Here is a 17,117-nt window from a genome sequence, read left to right on the forward strand (position 1 = left end):
CTTCTTAGAGGCTAATTCCAATAATAAATGTAGGAATAATAACTACTAATACAAATTACTTTTTTACGCTTTTACTTTTTTTTCTTATGATACCGAGTCACGGCATAAACAATATCATGCGCCTGGTGATAAGCGACACGCCTGTCCATAACAATTGCAGGCCGCTCAGAGCTTTAAATCACAGATTTGTTGGGCCACTACGACTGTCACCCTGAGATATAAGTTGACAAGTCCCACGTGCCTGTAACTTCACCAGCACATCTTCAAAACCTTAACGTAGTAATGCTCACATTTCTGCTTTGCGGCAGAAGTTGGCGGTACTTCCCTGGGCGAACCTTTTCACATGGAGCTCACTGCTACCAAAATTTTTTTAATGTCAAGTTTGTATTTTCGCAATTCATCGCATATAAACGATAATTTAACCTTTTATTATAATAACAGGAAAGAACTAAAGCAAAAAGTCGCATGTGTAACCACAATATAATTTGCTAAGTCAATACAGTTAGCTGTGAGTAAGTAGTTAAACGAAGTTAACTGCTACAGTTTTGCGAAATTGTTTCTAACCGCAACTTTAATACTTTTACTGCCTATAATTACCATGAAATCAATATCGCTTTGATAGATATAAAAACACGTGGTTTTCGAAAAAAAGATCAGTTATCCACTAGTTCTGGAATCTGTAACATTTAACCATACAACATGATTGCTAAGGTAAGAGATCATTCTTATTTTGTATTTAAACAAGAAAAAAATATTTTCAAAAATAGTATTTATTAATATTTTTGATTTATTAATAAATACTATTCTATATCTATATAATAAGTTAAAGTTGGGTATTTGTAAAGTATTCCTCACTCATATATAAGATGAGGGGTGGAAGATTATAAATCGCAAAGAACGAAGCTGCACATATAGTTATGATCGAACTTTACGTAAGGTCGTTTGATTGTCAGTTATAATATAGTCTGGAGACAATCAACTGCAAGTTTCATTATCTGACGCAGAGGTTTCGGGTTTGATTCCTGGGTCGAAATAATTGTATGTCTATATTTATTTTTCTCATGAGTTTAGATGTAATTTATGGTTGTATATGTGTGTGTGTCCATGGCACCTGCGATACAGGCTTTCCCTAGTTGTTTATTTTACTTATAAAATGTCTGTTTGACAAAAATAAACACACAGTTGACACTTTAGATTCTGTGCTTCATTGTACTAATTGCTGCCGTCGCCGCCCAATTCGGTGGCGGGTTCGGTGGTTTTGGTGAGGGGTCCGACGGAGGATCTGGTGGACACGGCCATCATGCTTTTTCATCTCAACACATTCAACGACATGACGTTCCTGGACATCATGAAGAACACCACCATGATTATCATGTACGTTTGTTATTTATATGCTGAATTCCTTTATACAGTTTCGTATCTTTATTGAATATCATGATATTTTTAACCGACTTCAAAATTGGAGTAGGTTCTCAATTCGACTGTATGTTCTTTTTTTACTACTATGATATTCATGTATTTTTGTGAAAATATTATACTAGTTTATTGTTATTATTGACATAAAGATGGAACAATATAAAGATTTTTTAAAAGTTTTTATTGAATGTCACGATGTTTGACCACCATAATATTCAATTATTTTTGTGAAATTACTCCACTAGTTTGTTATAATTATTAATACAAAGATCGAACACTAAGAAAAATTCCTTCGATCCGGTTGGATTCGAACCAACGTCTTCCAGCAAACCATGCCAGAAGACCGTCTGGCATGGTTTGCTGGGAGACCTTGGTTCGAATCCAGTCGGATCGAAGGGATTTATTCTCAGTGTTCGATCTTTGTAAAAATAATAATTACAAAGAAAAATACCTTCGGTCTGACTGGACTCGAATCGCTGTCTGTAACCACACCGAGTCCATCGCTCTTATCAACTGAGCTACAGACCGAGATGGCAGTTCTTACGAATTTTTATAAGTGCTTGTTGCAGATTTTGTATAGGGTATATACGTTTTTTTTTTTGCCGTCAGCGACACTTGTGAGATACTTATGAGAGCTTGGCAACAGGCGCTGCGCTGGTTCAAGTCCAGTCAGATCAAAGTAATTTTTCTTCGTGTTGTTCAATCTTTGTATCACTAATAGTAATGTGATTTGCTTTCATTAAACTTCATTATTACTGTCCAATAGCCAAAATGAAACAAGACAATACCGCACCACGTAAGTCATATGTATTTTGCTTACAGTGTTCTCATAAAATAATAATTATTACATTATAATGTGGAATTAAATTGTGTAATTCCATCGTACACTCAAGGCCAGTTGATATTTAACAGAACCATCCCATAGTATATTCTAAAAAGATTTTTTCAGACTTTATATATTTTTTATACCAGTCTCACCCCAAATACGAGTTTGCCTACAAAGTGGTAGACCACCATACTAAGGACATTAAGGATCAGCATGAGTCCCGTGACGGCGACGTCGTGAAGGGCTACTACTCCTTGCATGAACCCGACGGCTCTGTCCGACATGTCCATTACCACGGTGACCACCATTCTGGGTAAGATTTACTATATCGTTGATTGACCAAACACAATTTTCTTTGTTTATGGCATAGCTATTAATTTAATTTAACGATTTTTTGCCACATACATTATTGCATGCAACTGTGTCGATACACTTTGTTGCTCAACAAGGTACACCATGATAGTTAAATTGTAACAGTTGTATGATCTACGACACCGTTTCCTTGATTACAATATAAAAAGAGGTACGTATGTTTGGTGAGAACATAATTACGTGTGGTCACTATAGTTATATACAATCCTCAGTGAAGATAGGATTTAGGTCTTGCTGTTGGATACGTCTCAAGGAAGCTTAAGGCCTATTCAGACATACACGATATTCGGTAGCGCTGTGGGTAGCGCAATCCGAATGGGTATGCGGTATTCCTACAGTTTAAACCTAAGCAGATATCGCTACCGCTAGTAGCGTAGCATATAAGTAGCAAAACTGTCTTAATTTTTCGCCCATTTAGACAATTATCTGTGCCATCAGTGACTAAGACACTGAAAAAGACATTCATCATTTGACTGTTTCGACATCATGATCGCAAATGAGTCTTTCCGTTATGTCAACTAATCGTCTCTAGCTGACTTGCGGGGTGTGCCAAGGGGATGAATTTGGGAAAAATACTGGGTAATATGGCGTGGTATCTCATTTTCGCTCTAGCCGCGGAACTTCATACCCGGCGGATTACCGCGCGGTGTCTTTCGCTACCCACAGCGGTAGCGAATATCGCTTATAAGTGAATAGACCTTAAAAGTGTAACTAAGTTTTGTATAAATATTTTACAATCTTTTTCAGATTTCATGCTGATGTCAAGCACAGCACCCATCACGTTGTACCTCACCACCACCATCATCACTATTAAATTACTAGATTTTGTCATAATTGATCACACATAAGATCTCTTAAAATTTACCAAAATCTCATGGAATTTTATATAAACCTCTTTTTCATCGCTTTAATTAAAGCTTTTTCTTAAAAACGATGAGCAGCTTGAGAAATTGTTTTCATGAGATTGGTCGATTTTAATAATGGCACTGAATATTGTACTTAGTTCGTCTATTGTTTAAAAATGTTGTGTTGCGTTAATAAAGCTTTATCAAATAATATAATTCTTGTATATTTTAATACAAACAATATCCTTCACGACCAAATTAAGTAATACGCGCTACTAGTAGTACCTCTGTACGTGAAACTTCTTATACATCAATATTTACGTCTAAAATATGTATTGAGTACTTCAAAGAGTTGAGTAAGAAAAATTCTTATTTTTTAGTCAGATTAGAACCGGTACTTTTAATAAATTGAAAGGGCCTTAACAATATGTAACATTGTAACCTATAAATGAGGAAATCGTTTAACAAAACTTGTTACTATTGTTTTAAATCACGCAATCATTAATTGGTTTAGTAAAGACTGAAAACCTAAATTTAAATTATTCAGTATCTATAAATAGAACATAATTCATTATTCGGACATAATAGCGTCTGCCACGGTTTGCTGAAAAACGTTGGTTCGAATCTTTTTCTAAGTGTTCGATCTTTGTATTAATAATTATAATAAACTAGTGGAGCAATTTCACAAAAATAATGGAATATCTCGTCAAACATCGTGATAATCAATAATCTTAAAAATTACAAAAATGAAATATATTATAATATACATATTCGCTCTATACACACAAGTATACACAATTCAAATGAAAAAAAACACAAACACTTTCTGTTCTGTACTTCTTGTATTCTAATAAATTAATCATTCAATGTCAAACTGACCATGTTCAATAGCAATTAAATGCGGAAATATGAAATCGTTTGAAAACACAAAATACGAGTTATAGAACTATTCAATTCCACAAGCGTGCGGCGCTAGGATGCCGCTGTAGTGTCTTCACTAGGTCTTAGCTGGTAAGAAAATACTTTCTTGTGGATATGGTGTGGTGTGGTAGGTATCTTAGATATAGGTACACTACCTACACTGGTACCGTGGTGTCCAAACCAATTAACTGATACTGCGTGCAAGGAAGCACAAGCGGAACGTAGTCCTTGTAGCTACTTGAGCTGCTAGAAGACAGTGTACTCTACGTCCAGGCGTTCGTGATAATAAATAATGGTCAGCCTTGAGTCGCTTGAACTGAGACGGAAGACTAGGCTTCTTACCCCCTACTGCCTACTCATACGCCATAAAATAGATAATCCTTCCATTCTCGAAAGACTGGGTCTATTTGTGCCTGATAACAGACGGCGTGTTTGCAACCTTTTTGCTGTCCCCGGAGAGCGTACTCTACAGGGTCACAATGCGCCAACCATCAGGGCAGTTATCATGCTAAATGAGTTCCTAGCGCACAACCAGATTGCTGATGTGTTCGCGGACAATTTGTCTCAATTCACAGCTGCAATAGCACGCCATGTTAACTTAATTTTTTATAAAACTTATAATAAATAGGTAGTCTTGTATTATATATTTCCAATTTATGGATTTTATTTTGTTATTACTATTTTCTTGTATTTAAGATGTCGTTATTATATGAAACTTAATTTGTCATGCTGGACGTTTGGATTGACTTGTAAGTCCATGAAGAGTCTTCTTATAAATAAATACAAAATAATGGCGTTGACTTCTGTTGTTCTGGTAAGCGACACGCTTGTTGCCGTACTACTCAGAGCTTTAAATTGCAAAGATCTAAGAAACACTGCCACTGCGCCCGTTATCTCCATTATCTCGATCTCCATTACACCGCAGTTCACGCATGTTTGTTTTTTAAAGTAACTGCACTTACTCTTGACTACTACCTAGCACTGGAGCATAGAGATACTAGAGCTCAAGTATATGCAATATTTTTCTTTCTTATCTCAAACGTCTATAAGTAACAGTTACAACTATTCATCAAGTACGTCGTTTATATCAATTGGAAGACTAAACTGTTGTCTCTGCCTACCCCGATGGGAAAAAGACATGAAGTATATGTATATATGTAATGCAACACACTCATAGCCCCGCACTAGGGAAACCCTGCGTCGCGGGTGCCATGGACACACAAATAGACAACCACAAATTACACCCAAACTCGCGAGAGAAATAAATGTAGGCCGTACACATATTTCTCCCGACCTGGGAATCGAAACCAGGACCTCTGCGTGGCAGTCCAGCAGATAGCAATTCGGCCACAGAGGCAGTTTTCTATACGTTCAAAATAACAACAATAGCATGAGAAGTCATTTTTTTAACGCATACAGTCATAGCCCCGCACTACAGAGACCCCATATCGCGGGTGCCATGGACACACATAGACATCGATAAATTACACTCAGACTCACGAGAGAAATCAATGTAGGTCACACAAACATTTCTCCCGGCCCGGGAATCAAATACGGGACCTCTGCGTGGCAGCCCAGCGGGTAACCAACCGTTCAGACACTGCGGCAGTCAAACTAACACTCAAGTTAACACTTTTCTTTGATGTACAATCAATTAGACATCGCGAAAAGAATGTTAGCTAACGCCATTGACCTATTGTTTGTTGGTAGGCAATGGATATACGTTAAAGAAAATTTTGGTATCACATTAACTTGTAGCTCTACGCGATCCAGCTGTCACCAAAATTTCGTAAACTTGTCATAAAAGGGCATAATTCACTGTAAAACATAACGACACATTATATAAAAGTTATTTCTATGAAATAAGTCGTAATTTTATATTATATTATATAGGCCCGTAATAAAATGTGATGAAATCATACGTCAACTACACGAGCACGTTATAAACCACTTTCCAGTGAGTTACCTGGTGGTTAAATCGATTATAATGAATTTACATGTAAGTAAGTTACACGTAAAATTGTAATAATAATAATGTGCCAGTAAACCACATCGATAACCTGATCTCAAACTAGGGAATACCCTGTACTAAGACTACCAGACCAATGGAATTCACCAGGCACTTCCCAGAATACCCAAACCAGAGCCAATTTAGAAAGTTCATTTCGCAATTTGGTCTAGCCAGGAATCGAACTCGGGACCTCCTCATCTAGCGCCTACAGTATTTATACTGTAGGGCCATCAATGGGCCAACCAAGTCGTCAATTGTGTACGTATGTAATCATCTCATTAGGCCTGAAATAGTAATGAAAATGCCTTTTTTTCTACTAATTTAGGTAATGATTGCTTTTTACAGGTGTTATGTTTCACATTAATAACTGCAGTGTCCGCAGAGTACGGTCACAACCACGGATATAACCACATGCGTTCTTTCTCGGCACAGCACGGTCACAACCATGGTGACCATCAGCATGCACATGATCATGGTCTCAATCACGGCCATGGTCATGGGGGACATAATCACAATAACGATTATTTTGTAAGTCTTACAGATCATTGACTTGAAGAGAAAGCTATAAATAATTATATCGCAATTTCAACAAGATTCTAATTCAGTCTAATTGTCAAGTTTCCGAGAAAATAAACATTTATTTTCTCGGAAACTGAGGATTTTCCATTTAATACACGATATCGAAAATATTGTTATTTGGCTAATTTGTATTAATCAGCTGTGTTAATGATTACAGATGACAGGAATGTTCAGACGGGTAAATATATATATTCTTACTCTGAAAAATAAATCATCACTCAATTCTAAATTAAATTTAATTTGTAAAAATAAAATTAATAAAAATGTACGTTATTTAGTCATCTCCCCAATTAAGACGCACTTTTACGTCTTTTTTTGCAAATGCATCGGCTAATACCTTTTCGTAATAATGTAGATTAACAATCAAATATAACAAGTACTGGGTAATTTTCAGGTTAGTTTTCTCTATCTAATTTCGGTGGCAACTTTATTATTCAAGTTTTCGAGTATATAATCGTGAAATATTAAATAATATTTCATGATACTACACTCGAATATTAAATACTGTTTCGTGATAATATTCAAATAATAAAATTTGCCACCGAAATTAGGTAGAGAAAATTTTCGAAAATTACCCTACTAAATCACAATGTCACCTACTATCTCATCCTTTACATTTTTTTCTACACATTTTAAAATATTTTTGTATTAGTGTAATTTTAATTAAATTGCTTTTTTTTGTTTCAATTCGTCAGTCGTTTCCACACAACAACATACCAGTGGGCAATTCTCACGTGCAAATGCAGCATCAGCTTTCAGGACATCAACATACGGGCCATCAACATGCGGCGCATATGAACTACGCCAATTTCGGTTACAACGTGCCTTCCTTTTTTAGACGTTCTGGTACTGACTACCATGACCACGTTGGGTAAGAACTGTTTAACACTGTAGAATATTGAACGCATTGTTCAGCGTAGGTATCTTCTAAGGAGAGCGACTTTTGTTAAATATTGTATTTTGTTTGGAACTTGTTACTTGTTTAATATTTTGCGGCTATATTTTCACGTAATTTACGATCTGAAGTCGAGATAATACCCTGGTATTATAGTATTAGAACGACGAGATTAGCCTTACTAGGAACAGATAATAGGGTCAGGCGTTACTTTACGAAAATTAATGTAATTAAAAATAGAAATCAATTAATTAATCATAAAATAAAGTTTCTTTCATCCAGCCGGTTCGAAGTGAATTTATATTATTACAATTATTAAAGTGACATCTCTAGTGAACCGCTGGTAGCTGCAAAGGTATCCGCCTGAGTAAAGCAAAAAATGTTTATAGATTTCTCACAGATGGCGCTACGGCAAAGAAGTCGTTAAAAACCAAAAACGAAGATCCAGCTGGATAGAAGTAACTTTTCTTAGTGTTCAATCCTTGTATTCATATTTATAGTAAATTACTTTGTTATTCCGCGAACCCAATGAAGATGAAATATTGCAAAATAGCTGCGCTTGTGTTGAAATTATTTCTTTCATTTGGTTAATTTTCCCACCCTCCCTTTACAATGAATAAAATAATAATACAACCACAACTATTCTGCCCTCGTAACGAAAAAAGGCACAACTATGCGTACTTTACACAGCAGTTGTGCCTTTTTTCGTTCCGATGGCAGTATTGTCACAAAAACCACTACTAGAAATATTACCTGACCCCGACCCGTGTTTCATCTCACTTCGAGACACCCTCAGGGGTTATTTATTTAGCTGAAGAATGAATGGAGGGTGGGAAAATTTACTGCATGAAAAAATTATAAAACACACACAGCTATTTTCACGGTGTTTACGAAGTAGCAAAGCAATCATTTCCATTTTTAATATTAACAAATACCCTTATATTATATATCTTTATTTTATTGGAAAACAGGCCTCTCACGCAAAGTCAGCCCTTACACCACTAACATCGTCAAAGTAAGACAAAGATAAAGTTTTAAATGTTTCAAAATTATGGTATTCTTTACAGGGCCCACGCTAACATGCAGCACAATCATCACGATCACCATCATCATTAATTTAGCCATCATATGTAAAGTGTAACGAGTCACTTCTGGGTCCTAAATGGTGGCCCTAGTATTGATGTTTTTGTTAATTTTTTGTACATTTCTGGAAGAAAATTAAATTATAATAATTTTGTCGATCTTCTTATTTTATTTGATACTCCTTTACTACATTGTCGTGAAATGAAAGATCAAATTAGTCAATCAGTCAATAAAATAATAAGCATTGGCAATTAAATTAATTAGTCGTTGAAAGACAAAGTACAAAGACACGACGCAAGCGCATAGGAAAATTCGTGAGGTCCGTTGGTTTGTTCCGTGGCTTAGTTAGTATAGCGTCTGGCACGGTATGCAAGAAGACGTCGGTTCGAATCCGACCGGATCGAAGGAATTTTTTCTGAGTGTTCGATCTTTGTATTAATAATTGTAACAAACTAGTGGAGTAATTTCACGAAAAATAATTGAATATCAATTCAATAAAAATTTAATTAATGGCAATTAAGGTAAATATTCGTAGCAGAAAAGTGTCATGTTTTCAATAATAGTGTTTGAACCGCCAAATCATTTTCGTTCTGATTCAGTAAAATTCAAATTTAGTGCGATATGTTCATCATGTGAATACATATAATTTGTACCAATACAATATTTTTCATAAAATTAGGTGTGAGTCAAGCTTAAAAACTTGTCAAAAGAGTGCATTTCAAGGCTACGAAATACACGTTGCATAGGTTTACCAAAATTGTGCACAAGCACATGTCTAATAAAACTGGTTTCCAGCTCTGAATTCTTGCGAAAAAAATTGATTTAAAATGTATACACGCATAAAAAGCTGAGTATAAAAGCATAATGTGTCAGTAACATATTACCAGTGATCAATTAGTGTTCTTAAGGTGCACACCTGAAAAACTCGATATGCATTCAAAGGTAAATTTGCCATACGTTAAAGTTAAAAGTTCTCATGAAATCTGTCATCGATTGTTCGTTTTGTCTTTGGTCTTTGAAATTGAAATTTAATAAAATATTTTCTTATATTTTCAAATATACTTTATAGTAGTCTTGGGTATAACAGAATAATTAAAAAATAAAAGAAGTTTTAATAGAACTCTGTTTCGGCAGATTTTACTTCTCGCCGCTACATTAGCCGTAGCTGCGGCGCAATCTCAAGAAAGCCATAGTCACAGCCACGGTCACGCTTATTCATCGCAAAAAATAGTAGTGCACCACACCCATCATGAGCCGAAGCACCACGAACCGAAGCACCATGAACATAAAGAGCATAAACATGAACAGCAGTCTTCCGGTCAACAAGGGCACCACGAACAACACGCGGCTTTCTCTTCACAGCAGATCCATCGTCATGATGTGCCTTCCAAAGCTCCTGCTGATCACTATGAATACTACGTGAGTTACACTCACTTCATTATTTTGAAAATATGCTGTTTCAGTAAATAGTTTTAGTATGAGTGTGGTCATAAATTATCTTGGTATTTAATGTTATTTTTGTCCACAGAGTCACCCTAAGTACGAGTTCGAATACAAAGTTGAGGACCACCACACCAAGGACATCAAGTCGCAACATGAGTCCCGTGACGGTGACGTGGTAAAGGGCTACTATTCCCTGCACGAGCCCGACGGCACCGTCAGGATTGTCCACTACAGTGCCGACAAAAAGAGCGGATTCAACGCGCACGTCGAGCGCAAGGGTCACGCCATACATGAATACCACCACCACCATTGAATTTATGACAAGCTGTTTAAATAAATCTATTGTTTTTGTTTGTTGGCTAATATGTAAATAAAAGTAAATAAACTTCTCAAAAAATAGAATATTTTTAATTGTACTTTAGCGAATAATACATTTTTATAACACGCTTTAGTACGTCGATTTGCAAAGTTTTCAGATGGAAATACAATATCATGGTCAAGCACTCAAAATTAACTAATTGTCCATATAACATTGACTTACAAAATATAATGAATATTTATGATGGAGTGGACTTTACGAGTTGACTTTAGACGACAGATCTAGGGCACGTTAAGCTTTTTTTATTTGAATCATTCAAATAATGTGATAGATGTGCAAACAAAACTATTTAATAAGGAATTCATTAAAGTGCTAAAATTTTCTTGTGCATTATTTAGACTATTATACTAAACTATTTCATAGTAAATAGCAGTAGAACTTAGGTCAGCTCTTTTAATCAGAGTAACAACATCGTAAAACAAAAGTACTCATAGGAAATGAAACCATCCGATCTAAATCGAGTATATTTGTTTTTTCAAACAAAACAACGTTGGTTTGTTTGAAAAAAAAAACTAAATTGCGAAAACCTAAGAACAAAAGTACTCATTCAAAAGAAACGTAAAACAAACGTACGTAAAACAAAGCTTACAGCCAGTATTACATATTTCAATGCGCCCTGTTAATATTAGCTGCGTAGCCTTAACTAAGAACTATGAATGGTTAAACGCAGAACTGGTACACAATGTTCATGTTTACAAACAGGCAATGACTTAGTATACTTATACTTAGTATACTGCCAACATGTCTATAGTCGGCTGATACAACAATTCAATACCATTTTCTAATAGCTGTTTTATGTAATGAAACCGAAAGCCAATTTGTTGAGTACATTTGAATCGAATAGGGTTATAGGCTAACTTTTGTGCAGAGTGATTGTCGTTACACAGACGACAAAAAGTAGTCTGACTAAGTAACTCTCGCATAAATGTCCGCAAGTAGACAGCTTCATTGGCATCATCACTTAACGCCACATACTCCGCCTCCGTAGATTCGTCTACTCCCACACTAGTTTGCTTGTAGGAACCCTAAAACACGGTGTTAACAGTGTAAATACGTAACCAGTATATTATTTTCGAAATACCTGCCCAATACTGCTCTAAACGAGGTGTGATATTGAATTTCTTAAATACTAAGCATAAATGCTTAAAAAACTTACAAAGCTTACGGGCAGTATCGCATACTTGAATATAGGCTATTAAAAATAGTCAAATTAATCGCTTTAGTGAACGCCTATCATAGTTATGTAGTTATCAAGCTTAGATATGAAATCCTCTTTTAGGACATGCACGAAACATTGAGCACTTCCTCAAAGCTCAATAAAGATATTCAAAGTATATGTGCCTTGAAAAAAAAAACTTAAAGTTTCCAACTACACTTGACAAAAAGTTGAAAATGTAATCCCTGCACTCCTTATACATATGTATTTAAAATTGCACTTTTCGTAAATCATCCTGATTTATTTTAATTCGTCACAAGCCGACGCCATTCTGGTCAACTGCAAACTACACCATATATAACTGCTCTACTTCAAGAGAGTGTAATAGTATAATGTTTTGATCGAAAAATCGTATTACAAAATTGAAGACTACGTGTTAGATAAAGATGTATGGAAAGACAACACGGCTCCAGAATCCACTGAAATTTGATTCAAAGTGTATTCCATAGCATTTAAGTTTATTTGAAAAGAGCAATCCCTAGAGTTTCTTGCTCGTTCTTCTCGGGGAAGTCAGCGTAGTGAACGAGCAGTAGCTTAAATGTGACGTTTTCAAGTGTAAATTTATTTTACCTATGGAATAAATAATCTATGACTTTGACTTTGAATGGCTTGGAAGATCTAGAACAAATTTCCATGTGAAATTAGAAATTGCAACAATTGTGTATAATTAAGAATTTTTATATAATAGGTAGGCATTGCAAAAGCGAGAAAGCTTCAAAAGAACCCTAAAGATGTTGTTGTATATTATGTGCAAAGTTGTATGCTCGTTGTGTGAAATTGATCAACAGTGCACCTGTATGAAAATTCTGGCAGTAAGCTCTAAACAGAGCCATTTTGAACCTGTTTGTAAATATGGTCATTATGTACCTGGGTTTCACCGTTCACAGTTCTTTATTAAGGCTATGCAGCTAATATTAATAGTGCACATTGAAATAGGTAATACGGGCAGTAAGCTTTGTACGTCTCTTTTTAACCGACTTCAAAAAAAGGAGGACGTTCTCAATTCGTCTGTACATGTTTTTTTAGTATCTATGTTACGCGATCCGCCATTTGTGAACCAATTTTGATGATTCTCTTTTTGTTGGAAAGAAGGTACCTCAGATGTGATCCCATTTTACTTTGTTTTACGATGTTGTTACACTGCTTAAAAGTTCGTACCTAAGTTGTACTGTTTTTACTACGAAATATATTTTATTACAATAGCCTAAATAATGCACAAGAAAATTTTAGCACTTTAATGGATTCCTTATTAAATTATTTACACATCTATCACATTATTTGAATTATCAAACTAAAAAAAGCCTAGGTCTGTCGTCTAAAGTTAACTCGTAAAGTCCACTTCATTATAAGTATTCATAATGTGTTCGTTATATGGAAAATTATTTAGTTTTGAATTATTGCCCATGATATTGTATTTCCATTTGAAAACTTCGCAAATCGACGTACTAAACCGTGTTATAAAAAATTTATTATTCGCACAGTACAAATAAAAATATTATATTTTAATCAAGTTTAATTACATTTATTTACACATTAGCCAACAAACAAAAACAATAGATTTATTTAAACAGCTTATCATAAATTCAATGGTGGTAGTGGTATTCATGTTTGGCGTGACCCTTGCGCTCGACGTGCGCGTTGAATCCGCTCTTCTTGTCGGCACTGTAGTGGACAATCCTGACGGTGCCGTCGGGCTCGTGCAGGGAATAGTAGCCCTTCACCACATCACCGTCACGGGACTCATGTTGCGACTTGATGTCCTTGGTGTGGTGGTCCTCAACTTTGTATTCGAACTCGTACTTAGGGTGACTCTGTGGACAAAAATAACATTAAATACCAAGATAATTTATGACCACACTCATACTAAAACTATTTACTAAAACAACATATTTTCAAAATAATGAAGTGAGTGTAACTCACGTAGTATTCATAGTGATCAGCAGGAGCTTTGGAAGGCACATCATGACGATGGATCTGCTGTGAAGAGAAAGCCGCGTGTTGATCGTGGTGCCCTTGTTGACCGGAAGACTGCTGTTCCTGTGTATGCTCTTTATGTTCATGGTGCTTCGGTTCGTGGTGCTTCGGCTCATGATGGGTGTGGTGCACTACTATTCTTTGCGATGAGTAAGGGTGACCGTGGCTGTGACCATGGCTTTCTTGAGATTGCGTCGCAGCTACGGCTAATGTGGCGGCGAGAAGTAAAATCTGCAAAAATTGAGTTTTATTAAAACTGCTTTTATTTTTTTATTATTTTATTATACCGAAGGCTACTATAAAGTATTTTTGAGAACACAAGAAAATATTTTATTCAATTTCACATCAAAGACCAAAGACAAAACGAACAATCGATATCAGAAGAATCAGATTTCGTGAGAACTTTTAACTTTAATACGCATGGCAAATTTACCTTTGAATGCATATCGAGTTTTTAAGGTGTACCTTAAGAACACTAATTGATCACTGATAATATGTTACAGGCTTATTATGCTTTTATACTCAGCTCTTTATGCGTGTACACAGCTTAAACCAATTTTTTTCGCAAGAATTCAGAGCTGGAAACCAGTTTTATTAGACATGTGCTTATGAACAACTTTGGTAAAGCTATGCAACGTATATTTCATAGCCTTGAAATGCACTCTTTTGACAAGTTCTTGAGCTTGACTCACACATAGTTTAAAAAAAAGTACACAATATAATTTGCACCTATGCCAATTATATGAATTCACATGATAAACATATTGCACTAAATTTGAATCTTACTGAATCAGAACGAAAAGGATTTGGCGGGTCAAACACTATTATTTGAAATATGACACAATGATGATTCGACAACGAATATTTACCTCAACATTGCCTATTATTTTATTGACTGATTGACTAATTTGACCTTTCATTTTACGACAATGTAAGTAGGAGTATCAAAATGACAAAACTGACAAAATTATTATAATTTAATTTTTTTTCAGAAATGTTCAAAAAAACAGTTTTTGTCATTAAAAAAGACCATCAAGTCTCTTAACAATAACACATCAATACTAGAGCCACTATTTAGGACCACAAGCGACTCGTTATCCTTTATATAAACTGCCTCCGTGACCGAATGGTTACCATGCCGGACTGCCACGCAGAGGTTCCAGATGCGATTCCCAAGCCAGGAGAAATATTGTAATTGTAAGTATTGTATGGCCTACATTTATTTCTCTCGTGAGTTTTGGTGTAATTTGTGGTTGTCTATGTGTGTGTGTTCATGCCACCCGCGACACAGGGTTTCCCTAGTGCGGGGCTATGTTAAGTGTATGCATTATTATTAGTATATGATACCTAAATTAATAATGATGGTGATCGTGATGATTGTGCTGCATGTTAGGATTGGCCCTGTAAAGGATACCATAATTTTCAACTGTTTAAAGCTTTAACTTTGTCTTTCTGATGTTAGTGGTGTAAGAGCTAACTTTGCGTGAGAGGTCTGTTTGCCCATAAAATAAAGTTTACCTTTGTGTTAACTGTTATTAGTAATAAAAATGGAAATTAATTGCTTTGCTGCTTCTTGAACCCAGTGATGGATAAACCGTAAAAATAGCTGCGTGAACCATAGTGTACCTGCATAAAAATAGAGGTAGTAAGCTCTAAATAGAGCTATTTTAACCGACTTCAAAAAAAGAAGGAGGTTATACGTTCATCTGTATGTATGTTTTATGTATGTTTTGCTATATCTGAGTCAATTGTGGACCAATTTTGAAAACTCATATTTATAGGGTGCACTCTCGTGACGGTCCCATTGTCACCAAGTCAGAATCTGATGAGGAGATAATATAATATAATATAAAATCGAGGAAAATCCTCAAATTTTATAGGCATGTCAGTGTACTTACCGATTTCTCCATCAATTGTGGACTGATTTAGAAAATTCATTTTTTGTTTCAAAGGGTATACTCTCGAGGTGGTTCCTGATGTTGACGTTGCTGTTCCGGGTTCGTTTCGGCTATCACAAATTAAAAAATTCTTTTCCCCAAATAAAAGTCGACTTTTCACTTGACACAATACATGTAATCAACAAATCATCGTCACCCGATAACCAGAAAAAAAATTATAAAATAAAAACAAAAGGAATCCGTATCAATCCCATTGTCACCAAGAAGTCAAAATCTGTTCAAGGGATCACATGGAAATCGAAAACAGCTTTAAGCTAACTTTTGAGCTCGGGTTTTATTTTCATGAAAAAGTTACAATTATTCCATTTACGGAGCACCTAAGAAACTTCTGTGCCAATATGTTACCGCGCACCGACAACGAACTGCGCTCGCTCTCAACATCATCATCATCTTCAAGATCTTCATTAGCAATATGTCCTACTTACTTAAACAGAGAGGAACAATTCAAAGTTACATCATTTAGGAGAAACGGTGGAATATAATTTTGGGCCATTATATATTAAACACGAGAAACTCGCTCTTATTTTATTGTAACTAAGTAAACAATTAAATAACAAAACAATGAGAAATTCAGTAGAGACGTCTAGAAAATAATTTTTAGATTTGGTTGTGGTTGGTCACTTTGATGTAGAATTGTTTGTTAGACGGTTTTGAAACTCGTAATTTTCGACAAAAAATATCTGTTCATGTAAATTTTTCAAGGTTTATATGTGATATTTTACATGTAATATGCGGTTATGTGACAGTGTGAAAAATACTGAGATCCGTGAACGATGTAGTCTGAAACAGGCTGTAGTGACAAAAATAGAAAACATACCCCATGTTGAGGTGGTTTGGACACATAAAGTGGATGAATGAAAGTAGTTTAATGAAAGAAACATATGTATCTAGTTAACGTGGCGTGTCTGGAAGAGGACGGCCACGTAGAAAATTCTCATATATCAAATTGCTTGAGAGTGTTTTTAAATCGGCTGGAGTACGTAGTAAGAAGAATTAGAGGAATCTAAGGGCATAATTATGAATAAACAAATTTATGTAAATTTAAAAAAATAAGACCATCAGTGAAATAATTTATTCCTTATTAAACAGTTTTATTTAGCCATCATCAAAATGCCAAAACGGTTACATCTGCCTTCTAAAATCAGTAGGTTAAATTTGCTTCATGACCGTCATCGTAAGTATTCATAATGTGATAATTA

At 35.3% G+C, this 17,117-nt stretch overlaps 4 protein-coding genes across 4 annotated transcripts; 3 read left to right on the top strand and 1 right to left on the bottom strand.

Annotated features, from left to right (window-relative positions):
* The first annotated feature begins 699 nt into the window (after nucleotides 1-699).
* On the top strand, nucleotides 700-3,646 carry LOC113236709 (adult-specific cuticular protein ACP-22-like). The gene is made up of 4 exons (XM_026472869.1): nucleotides 700-711; nucleotides 1,195-1,374; nucleotides 2,389-2,555; nucleotides 3,362-3,646. Exons 1-4 carry the CDS (start codon nucleotides 700-702, stop codon nucleotides 3,426-3,428), a joined length of 426 nt encoding a protein of 141 aa, XP_026328654.1. The 3' UTR covers nucleotides 3,429-3,646.
* A 2,883-nt stretch (nucleotides 3,647-6,529) lies between these two features.
* Nucleotides 6,530-8,981, top strand: LOC113236710 (histidine-rich glycoprotein-like). The gene is made up of 4 exons (XM_026472870.1): nucleotides 6,530-6,919; nucleotides 7,128-7,148; nucleotides 7,666-7,841; nucleotides 8,933-8,981. Exons 1-4 carry the CDS (start codon nucleotides 6,803-6,805, stop codon nucleotides 8,979-8,981), a joined length of 363 nt encoding a protein of 120 aa, XP_026328655.1. The 5' UTR covers nucleotides 6,530-6,802.
* An 897-nt stretch (nucleotides 8,982-9,878) lies between these two features.
* Nucleotides 9,879-10,704, top strand: LOC113236711 (histidine-rich glycoprotein-like). The gene is made up of 3 exons (XM_026472871.1): nucleotides 9,879-9,890; nucleotides 10,083-10,367; nucleotides 10,477-10,704. The coding sequence occupies exons 1-3, from the start codon at nucleotides 9,879-9,881 to the stop codon at nucleotides 10,702-10,704; spliced, it is 525 nt and encodes a 174-aa protein (XP_026328656.1).
* Nucleotides 10,705-13,569: 2,865 nt separating this feature from the next.
* Nucleotides 13,570-14,405, bottom strand: LOC113236712 (histidine-rich glycoprotein-like). Its single transcript, XM_026472872.1, has 3 exons — nucleotides 14,394-14,405; nucleotides 13,907-14,191; nucleotides 13,570-13,797 (listed from the first exon to the last, which is right to left on the bottom strand). Exons 1-3 carry the CDS (start codon nucleotides 14,403-14,405, stop codon nucleotides 13,570-13,572), a joined length of 525 nt encoding a protein of 174 aa, XP_026328657.1.
* Nucleotides 14,406-17,117: the final 2,712 nt, after the last annotated feature.

This window comes from Hyposmocoma kahamanoa, unplaced genomic scaffold, assembly GCF_003589595.1.
Source record: "Hyposmocoma kahamanoa isolate Upper Pololo Valley unplaced genomic scaffold, ASM358959v1 92, whole genome shotgun sequence".
Taxonomy (NCBI): domain Eukaryota; kingdom Metazoa; phylum Arthropoda; class Insecta; order Lepidoptera; family Cosmopterigidae; genus Hyposmocoma; species Hyposmocoma kahamanoa.

Bases quoted from the DNA above. Each gene is read 5' to 3' on its own strand.
- LOC113236709 (XM_026472869.1), top strand. The intron at 1,375-2,388 runs GTACGTTTGTTA...TTTTTATACCAG, and splicing joins AACACCACCATGATTATCAT to TCTCACCCCAAATACGAGTT. The intron at 2,556-3,361 runs GTAAGATTTACT...AATCTTTTTCAG, and splicing joins CACGGTGACCACCATTCTGG to ATTTCATGCTGATGTCAAGC.
- LOC113236710 (XM_026472870.1), top strand. From the start codon at position 6,803: ATGCGTTCTTTCTCGGCACAGCACGGTCACAACCATGGTGACCATCAG. The intron at 6,920-7,127 runs GTAAGTCTTACA...TAATGATTACAG, and splicing joins ATCACAATAACGATTATTTT to ATGACAGGAATGTTCAGACG. The intron at 7,842-8,932 runs GTAAGAACTGTT...TATTCTTTACAG, and splicing joins GACTACCATGACCACGTTGG to GGCCCACGCTAACATGCAGC.
- LOC113236711 (XM_026472871.1), top strand. The intron at 10,368-10,476 runs GTGAGTTACACT...TTTTGTCCACAG, and splicing joins CTGATCACTATGAATACTAC to AGTCACCCTAAGTACGAGTT.
- LOC113236712 (XM_026472872.1), bottom strand. The intron at 13,798-13,906 runs GTGAGTTACACT...TTTTGTCCACAG, and splicing joins CTGATCACTATGAATACTAC to AGTCACCCTAAGTACGAGTT.